Source organism: Acanthisitta chloris, unplaced genomic scaffold (genome assembly GCF_000695815.1).
Source record: "Acanthisitta chloris isolate BGI_N310 unplaced genomic scaffold, ASM69581v1 scaffold22025, whole genome shotgun sequence".
In the NCBI taxonomy this organism is placed as follows: Eukaryota; Metazoa; Chordata; class Aves; order Passeriformes; family Acanthisittidae; genus Acanthisitta; species Acanthisitta chloris.
This window is the reverse complement of record NW_008673429.1, coordinates 53782-63927: the sequence shown is the minus strand read 5'-3', so window position 1 is coordinate 63927 and position 10146 is coordinate 53782. Positions and strand designations below refer to the sequence as shown.

Sequence of the window (10146 nt, the reverse complement as noted above, 5' to 3'; positions counted from 1 at the left end):
TTCCCTTTAGTGCCTCTCCTGCCATGCAGTTTCAGCTCTCTAGAAAAAAACTGCTACAGAGGCACATCAGGAAAAAGCATGTGCTCCTAAGAAAATGCAAGTCCTCAGTCTATAAGAATATATTAAGGGTTTGTTGATCCATCAATCAAGTCCCCATCAAACCTGCTGTCCTTGGGCCTGATCCTGCCTGTAAAGACATGAATTGGTGCTTTCTAAATGCTGAGCTGAGGAAAGAAAAAGCTCATTGTAGTCTAAAGAGAGCTTGAGATTGGAGCTCATTATGCACTGCTTGTCACTGCATAAGGGAGTCTTGTTCCCACTGACAATCAGATTGTGGCCCAAGTTGTAAAGCTGCTGTAACATATTTTCATATGCAATCTCCCATATTTGTATAGTTTATAGCAAAGACTATCAACATAACTAATGTTAGCTTATGGGATGCCAGAATGAAAGCAACTATTGAGCTCTCTAGCCATCAAAGGAAATACAGACCCCCTTACTCTGAAGCTTTGATTTATATGATTCTGGATTGACTTACACAGTAATAATACTCTATTCTTTCTTCTGGGCCTCAGACCTTCAAATGGGGCTTGGACCTAATATTTAGTGACTTTGTGTTACCATGACAATATTTTGAGTCTGCTGTGAGCTTGATTTTCCAGGAACAGATTGCACAACTTTTGCACTACTTTTTGCTCACCTCCTCAGCACTTTCTTGAGCTTTCCAGTTCCTGAATTTTCATTGCAGTACTGAAGAGCAACAAACAAAGTAGATTCAGCTCCACCTCTTATCCAAACAGTTGCAACTGTTATTTATACACTTTTTTAGAACAGCTAGCCACTGATTTAAACGTGATTGCATCTTCCTTTCTACCCAGGCAGGTCTGGTTTTAAGAAGAGCAGCACCAAAATTAATTTCTCCAAGACTAAAATCTTTCTATCTTTGGTCATTGTTACTTTTTACCCCTACCCTTCTCGTGTAGACTCAAGGACCAGTGAGGTTTAATTCACTGTCTGAGAGACTACTGAGGATGAAACGAACATTTTACAGCAATGCCAAAATGACACACTACCAAAAATGTGAAGCACAATTAAAAGGTAAAATCCTTTAAATTCTTGATTAAACCTTTCTGGAAAGCATCCAGTCCTAAAGAGACTTCTTTTCCTTCAATTTTTGATCCTAATGTTAAAAAGTGACCAAACATAGAGACAGGCAAAACCAAAGAGCCTGGTTTTCCACACTCTAGGATCAGTTTAATTTTTCTTCTAGATAGCATATTGGCATCCGAGCTCTATTTTGAGTGTTGCTATTTTGGGCAACCATAAAGTGCACTGCATATTTTGAGGATGTATTTTTGGAGTACAGGAAATTGAAACTTGATTCTATATAGCCCCTCATCATAAACATTTCTACTGTATAAAAACATCTTTATTCTAAGAATCTCAAAGTAACTGCAGCAAACACTAACAAGATGACATCTCTCTTTAATGGTGGGAAGCAAAAGAGCATGTAGACTGATTTGCCTAAGATCAGTCAGTTTTGTGAACTCTAGTTCACAAAGCATCTCAAAGAATTATCCATTTCACTTGGATGAGGCACACAAACATGCTTCTCTCAAATCAACCAGAGTACACTAGACAGAAGTTGTGTTTCCTTTTGTAGTTTGCAACAGCTACAAGAAAGAGGGGGAGTTTTATTCCAGCAGAAAGCCTGCTAATATAAATAAATAACCCATCATAATTTTTAAACCTAATTCCATTTGGCAGAATCAGTTCATGCCAGATCAATACTTTACATTAATCTAATCCAACCACTCTGTGACAGGCCTGAAAAGAGAACTGAAGTTTGTCATACAATTGTTTTGACAGGCCATGGACATACTTTGTTGCTGATTTTATTTTTCTGTCCCAACTCTTCCCTTGCACCCTCAGAATTTTTAAAAAAAAGGCTTCCCAAATAAGATCAAAAGGCAAAGACATTTTGTTTGATTCTCCCCATTAAAAAGACCAAAAAAAAAAGAGAAATGCTGCTGCCTAGTTGTACTTACAGACCACACAAATGTGAATCAATACCGTTCTTGAAAACTCAGAAAGCAATGTTTGAAGTAATGAGAATAGTTGAACAAAAAGACTTGGCACTGCAGATGAAGCTTTCAGATGTGGTCAAAGTCAGCCAAATCTTTCTTACACTGACATCAGAATGATGGTCCTCAGCATGGAAAAGTTAGACGAGCTCTGATCACACTAGACAAGTAACCAAGTCTTGACACTAGAGAGATTCCTCAGATATGCAGAAGATGTGGACTCTTCTGCCACGAGCACATAGCTGGAAAAACCCAAAGCAGACCAGGGAAAAGGATAAATAAATGACATTCTTCTGAGCCAGTTTTAGGGCAGAGACGGGACATGATTTCTCAGCCACCTCATCTGCCTTCTCTTTGAGGAGGCAAACTCTTGAGGATGCAGCCCTGACACTCCCCACTGAAGTGTTGGTATTAATGGTTCTGATATTGAACCTCTGATTCGTTTGGGAGAAAAACCAAATGTCATTTTGCAATGGTCACTTTAGCCTCTGTGCCTGCAGGACAGTCACAGCGTGGCACGGATACATTTGCTTTCAGACCTTGCTACAATGCCAGTCTTCAGGATGTATTTTGGGAAACAAATGCATTCTCTCCACAGAAATAAAAAAAAAATACTGCAAAACCCATGTATTTCCCTGTTCTCTGCTTAAGGTTGCTATGTTGGATTGAATATCCCTGTGCTGTCAGCTAGCACACGGCATCTTTTCAGGAATTACAGGAAACCTTAACTATACAGAGCCACTTTTTTTCTTAAAAAGCATCTTGATTCAAAATTTCAATGTATTACCCAGTGTGCACAATGCACATTAAAAACATTTGTAATGTACTGTTTTCTGAATTTCCAGCACATATTCTGTATCCAGAATCCACTTAACATAACCCCAAAATGATTTTGTTCAGTTATGCCCATAGCCAAGTTTTGCCATGTATTTTAGATTATATGTTTATTGATTGATTTGTAATTATTTTTTTCATTTTTTCATTTTTACAAATCTGCCAGCTGTATGGTTGTGCACTTGCATCCCATATACCAGAATGGACTGTATCTCATTTTATTGGATCAAAACAGAGAGGAAAGATTATCATAATGTGACTTCAAAGAACCTGTGAGTGTTATATTTAGACACTGTTATGATGATAGTTCTTTGACTCTGTATTTGCTCTGGGTGAGCAACTGGGAATGTAAAGCAAGTCCAAGGATTTTACACAAACAAGAAAAACATGTAATTATTGCTCTTTAGTCTCTTATTCTGCCTGGACAGCAGGGCATTATAATGGGGCAGTTACCAAGTAGAATCTAAGTGTAACATCCACAAATCTCAAAAAGCTTTATGAAATTAGACAAATTTCACAGATGAATTGGAGTAAGAAGCAGAGAGTAGTATAGTGACTTGTCCCTAGTCTCAGAGACAGAGCAAGATGTAGGAATAGGCCTTATATCTCTTAATCCTCTGACCACAGTTTTTTCCCCATGGTCCCATTGTGTTGGAGCAAGAGCACTGGGATTACTTCACATTCCCAGTTGCCCACCCAGTGCAGATGCAGAGCAAGGGAACCATATCATCTTACCAGTCTCTAAACATAGTGCTTAAATGTTCATTGAAGTGGCTTCACAAATATCTTTCCATTGATGTCAGCCAGTTAGGACAGAAATGATCCACTCTGCCAACAGGGATATATATTCTCCGTTAAGTCCGGTCATTAACCTTTGTGATAGGGAAGGTGCTCTCTTGCCTCAAAGCACTTCAAAAGCAGTGTGGGTGCTGACTTATGGAGCATTTAATAATTATTCTTCTCTCTCCTATGACCCCAAAATATCAGTCAACTGTAAATTAGGTTTCCTTTAATTAAATTGGGTTTTTTGTTGTTCTTTTTTCCACTGAATTGTTACTTTTTAAAAAATAATGAACCCTCGTATCACACATTTCATTAACCCTGTAAAATTTTCATTTTGAAAGAATTGTGATCAGGAGGATGAAATATATAATTATTAAATGAACACTTATTGTATTTTCTATCCTAAGTTCTTAAACTCTTTGAAAAACATTACTCAAAGGAAGGCCCTCAGCATGAAATCTACATTGAAATAATTTACAAAAATCATAATCCACAATATCACATCTGCTCCCAAGTTTCAGTGTTGATGTTTGTGATTTTACAGCCACACTTTCCTATTTCTTTTAAAAATATTTTTCTCTCCCCTGCGGCTGTGTGAAAGGCTCAGGCAAAACAGGGGAAATAGACTATTTATCCAGGGAAAACAGTGAAACACACACAACTTAAATGGCCTGATTCTTTCCCTTCTTTACTTTGGTGTAATACAGTTTTATTTCTATGTGTGATGAAGTTAGCATTTTTACTAACCTCGGTGAAGGAAAAAGAAGTATCGATTGGATTATAGGAGATTCAGACCTACTGGGTTGAAGATGTCCCTGCTTATTGCACAGGGATTGGACTAGATGATCTTTAAATGTCCCTTCCAACCCAAACTGTTCCATGATTCCACACTCTATGATCATATGGAGATAGCCATTTTTCCTTCTCTCCCTCCATGCTCCTCCTCTACTCCCTGCAGTATTTCACTCAATCATCTGAACTGCTGCTTGTAAGAACAGTTTTGGAAGCTAAAATAGTTCAGAAAAACATTGGGGTTTTTTTTTGCTTGGTTTGGTTTGGTGGGGTTTTTTTTTTATATCTATACCATTTGGATGTGTTTGAAAATCTGGTTCACTGGTGCAGGCATGACCTATTTCTACTGAGAACAAGTTTGACCTTTTCTCATGATTATCCACTGCTGGTGGTATATATTCATGAGTAAAAATAACTCCTTGCAAGCCCCTGGGCATTAAGGAATATATAGGTTCTGAAATGGATGTGCTAACTCCAGCCCATATGGATAGCTCATCCATCCAACAGCTACCCATTTCTATGCTTAAAATTTATCTGTTTTGCCAGAAATAACATCTTAAAGGTGTGATATCTCTCTGAGAAAAATAGTAAGGTACTCTGATGGCTTTTCTTAAATACTGGAAAAAATGCTGAGTATTGAGCAGGGTAGCACAAGAAAGCAGAATTCAGATTGCATCTGCAGCTGAACTCAGGTTACTATTTAGCTTTTGTTTAAACAAGGGAAAGGTTAAAAGTTAGCTGCAGAATTTAACTAACATATAAAGGTGTATTTCATTGAGGGTTCAAATTAAGGAAATATTCTTATAATTTCCCAGAGCTTTTACATTTTGTTGGGGGGTTAAGGTGGTTTTTTTCAAATAAAAATCTGATTTCTTGAGTCAAGTCATTTAGTAAGGAAATCCACTTTTGCTCTTTTTAATAGAATAAATATCTGGGCAGTTACTGCTGTGTTTGTAGACAAAAGTCCTGAAAGCATGGTACAAGATAAAAATAGATTGCCTTTTCATTGGGACAAATTTCAAGAATCATACTTTTTTTTAAACTTTTCCATCTCACTGCTTAGCTATAGCCTAAAATGCATTTCTGCCACTCTATCATAGATTACTTCTGTAGCACAGGCAGCTCTCTTAACTTACATTTCCCAACCTAACAAAAGGAAGCAGCATTTATCACAGGTGTAAGGCTAGAAGTTCAAAAGTGTGAAAGCTGAAGGAAAGGGCTAGTAAGCACTCAGATCAGCCAAACTAGCTTCATACAAGCCAGTGGACCAAGTCAAGAGCTTACAAGAAGTTTTAAATTGAATAGATTCTGCTACCCAGAATCATATGGTCATATAAGTAAGTATAAGTTATCTTTTCCTGTGGTTTATTGGAGATGTCTACCAATGGGGTTGTAAAAGTCATGTTGAGACAGCTAAGACATCAACCCTCTAGTCATTAAGGCCTTCACCGGAACCACACATGCCCAGGACACACCCCTGCAAGCCTGGAACTTTCTTGGTTAGGCTGATGGGAGGATGCTCCATGTGCTGGGTGAGCTTACCTTTGACACAGGCCTGAACCTGCCCATACCACTCCCCACAGCTGTCACAGAGCAGCGTGAACGCCGTCTCCTTGTTGCCCATGCTGTATCCCTGGGCGCAGACATACAGCAGCTCATCCCCCATATCAAAGCCAGTGTGGCCATGCAGGATGGTGTGGGGGAAGGATGGTGGGTCCCCACAGGGCTTATCTGAAAGGAAAAAAGAGATCAGACTGTAGAGCCCTTGCAATAGCCTTTTATTGGAGTGCTAACAGTGGTGCTAGAAGAGTTACCCTGAGGATAAACTTCTACATATCCACAGAAATCATATCTCTCATTAGTTTCATGACCTTATGCTCCTTCACAACTATTTTCAACTGTAATGGGGAAGGTATATATTGGGCTATAACTGTGATACAATAAATGTGACATTATTTATTGACTCCTAACAATCATGCACCTAGAGGGGCTTTGTTTCCAACAGCTGTCTTCTCTGCCTACTTCTACAAAACCTAACAGAAGCTTGGGCAGACTGGGACACAAAAATTTGGACACAGCCATTTTTCTTAGCTGCAGAAATGCCTGTGAAACTGTTTAAGATCAGCACCTTGATGTCTACTACACCACAGAAAGCCAACAGAGGCTGAGCAATGACGCAGTCCACATTCACAGAAAGAAAAGTTTCAGATGAATACCAGTCATTTTTCAGACTATCTCTAGTCTTCTGGTCTTTCTCAAAATCAAATTTCTACCCAAGGACTCAAATTTCCCCTATTTTAGGTTAGACATATCCTAAAATAAATGGCAACTTGTGCTCTACAACTTAAGAATACCCAGGGGTACCATAGCTCTGCTGTCTGTGAGAATCTGAAGAGCTTAATTTATTGGGATATAAAATCTAACAAGATGTTCAATAATATTTTTACTGACAACTCTAAAAGCCAGGAAGCAAAAATGACTATAAACAAGAACAAAACTGATTAGAGTTTTTTGTTGCATGAAAGAAGTGCAAAGAGGCAGACAGACAACTGCCACTACCAATGTAAACTGAAATTTAACTCTCTTTTTCAGTTTTATAATCTTAGCTATTGTTAACAAGGTAGGTCAAGATCTTCTAGAGAACTTCCAAGCACTGTGGATTCTCTCCTCTCAAAGGTCCTCCTCTTTCAGAAGTGCTCTTCAGAAGGGGTTTGCCATGTCCCCTTTTCCTCCAGATTTTTTACAGTTGTTTTTGGAACAAATATCTTTTTGCTACAGAAAAAACAAACAAAAAACCTATAAGGCAAGAACAAGATTTTACCAAGAAGCCAAATGGACAAAGTCTACAGTGTTGTCACAAATAAGCACTTATATATTCTTTCTCAAATCTGGGATTTTTTTTCCAGTGGTTCTAGAGCCCTTATTGACTGTAAAAAAAAAAACCAATTGTTCCTCTTGCCAAAGTAACTGAAGATTCAAAACCTGTTTTTTTTCTACATACAGAATAACCAAAAATGAAAAAACTCAAGTTCTAGTAATTATATGGGATAAGGGCAGCATAGGGCAGAGTCTAATTCTAGTATTGATCTCGTCTTCTGAAATAGTTTGCCTTGGTACAAAACCATAATACTTTTGCTTGGAAGCTGAAAAGGTGAGCTCCAAGACTGCTCCTAAGCATGCAGAAGGAGAAACATCTTCAGAGAATACCCTTGCTATTTTGTTAGAGTCTACCTTTAGGGCATCAGCAGCACAAGATCTTACAAGCAACAGTTCCACTGACACCAGTCCATGTCTGGGGATTTCAACAGGTTTTGACAGTAGAGCTTTTTACAATCTCCTTTCAGCAGAAGATCAGGCTTTCCTGCTTTTGCCCCAGGGACATTCTGCAAAATCCTTGTGAGTCCTGGCTGCAGTTTTTCCCATCATCTACCCACTTCTGACCCAGGCATAGGTTTATTTAGTAATATGATGTATTTACATTGCCAGTTGTTTACCTTGTAGTGAAATGAAAATCCTACAATAAACATCCACTCTCTCTGGAAGTTCCTTTGGATCAGGCTTTTAGAAATTGTCTGATAGACCTGACTATCCACTTCTCAACTAAATCACTTCTCAACCAGCTATGCTGAAAAACATCTGACACTAATAAAAGGGACATGCTGCTGAAGTCAAAGCTTTGAAGTCTGCTCTCTGAACTGTACTGTACACACACACAAGCACACACACACACACATATATGTATACTGTCTAACACCTTCAGAAGTTACTGGGAGTTATGCATACACTCACTGACAGAAAAAAAAAACAAGCTCTTGAGGCTACACAAAGCTCAGTTTATATACAGTCTTATGGAGGTTTGGCATCTGAGGAAGTGAGGAGCAGTTAGCAGCTAATGCCTTTCCTGTGAACTGGTTGGATGAAGAGAGATTGATGTGGATGAAAGGAATAAAAAATTATTGCCTCATAGGAGGGCTACAGAGCCCTGCATTTCATGTACTTTATTTATGTAATCCATTGATACAAATGGGAGTTGTGTATCTGGTCTGAGTGAAGTATTGATTCCAAGGCTGTATGGGACAATTATATATCACAGGGTATTCTTATCTACAAAGCCTTGCTTCTTAATCCCGTGGCCAGAGGAATCAGAGAAGTAACACATTAGTTGACTACAGCAAACACATTCAAAAAGTGCATTATAATTTTCCAGGAAAGAAGAAAGCTGAAGGGATCTTTAAAGCAAAATTTGACAATAGACAGTAACAGAATTATGAGAGCTTGAAAGAGAGATCTGGCTGATGTGTGAGTAGAAAGAAAAGCAGATATTTTAAAGGTGTTCATGGACCAGCACTGTATGGGGAACTCTTTCTTAGTAAGGTCATGCCTTTGCTGCAGAGTGTATTGAGTGACAGCATGGACAGGCATAAGTGAAAGCTGATACCCTGCAAAGACAAACTCAAGTTCCTACATCCATTTTGCTGAGGTCCTCTCTTGTGTAAGATGAACAGGAATTTTCCCAGTTACAGCATCTTATGGCTCCTTGTCCTGCTGCAGTCTCAGTTGCTATGACAATCCCTGCTCAGCATTTTGCCAAACCTGTTCTTTCTGGTACATGTACAGAAGTGATACTGGCACAGCAACTCATCAAACTGAGCCACTTCTGTGGACAGGCTTCAGGTTTTTGTCTGCAGTCTCTGTACCAGGAGCTGGAAGAGCATGAGCTTGTTTGGAACAACAGTCTGTGCTCAGTGTTGGCATTCAGGCCATTTTTGCTCTGGAAGAGAGGAGGCAGATCTGGGCCATGGAGCGTGACAGAGGGTGTGTTGGCAGCAGCTTGTCATGTGGAGGAACAGTAGTGCTCTTTGTTAAGGTGACCACAGGGGTTGCCTGCAGTGGGTGATGCTGGTAGATGAGGGCTGGGTTTCTCCAGTGCTGAACTCTCCATCTGGAGCACTGATTTCCCCTCATCTATTCTCCCATAAACCTGTGTATTTTCTTAGTGCTTGTTAAAAATTGAACTCAGTGCATGCTTCCCAGAAGAAGAGCCTGACCTGCTTGATACTCAAGGGCCATCCAATAGGTTCCATGCTCTACCTGCTTGTGTCCAAGATCACATCTCAAACCTGGAAACTTGGAATCTGGTTCTAGACATCCTGACCCTTCCTGAGTTTTCTAGATATTGACAGTGAGGTCAAACACCTAGCAGAACTCCATACTTTGATAACTGACCTCTAGTAAGCAAGGGTGGATTGAGCTACACAGCAAGACAGCACAGCACAGATATAAGGAAATGTTAAAGTACACAGAAGATCCTCACATCAGTAGTAATTTGGCACAGACTGTGTCCTGGAATGCAAATCATATCACAGTCAATAAAGACTCCAACATAAACATGTAGAAATCAGGACAGAGTCATCATCTGGTGAATGAATGGGAATAAGTGGCACAGTAAAGATGTAGGTGTTGAGAATAGATATATTAGGACTAGTGATGGCTCTGGTTACAGACCTCTTAGAGACTCAGTAACTATTTCTGACATGGGACTGAAGAGGCCTTCTGTTAATTGAGTTAGCACATTCAGTTATGATTGGCTTTTAGGAAAAATAGCAACTAGTAATAGAATAGTAACTTTAACTCCAAACCCTGTGTGTAAAGG

General features: G+C 39.2%; 1 protein-coding gene across 1 annotated transcript in view; it reads right to left on the bottom strand.

Moving 5' to 3' along the window:
* The window catches only part of SUSD5 (sushi domain containing 5), a 40072-nt gene that overhangs the window by 4020 nt on the left and 25906 nt on the right, over positions 1-10146 (bottom strand). Inside the window, exon 4 of the mRNA XM_009074971.1 lies at positions 6036-6224. Coding sequence (XP_009073219.1) covers positions 6036-6224 — 189 coding nt within the window. The remainder of the gene's footprint in view (positions 1-6035; positions 6225-10146) is intronic.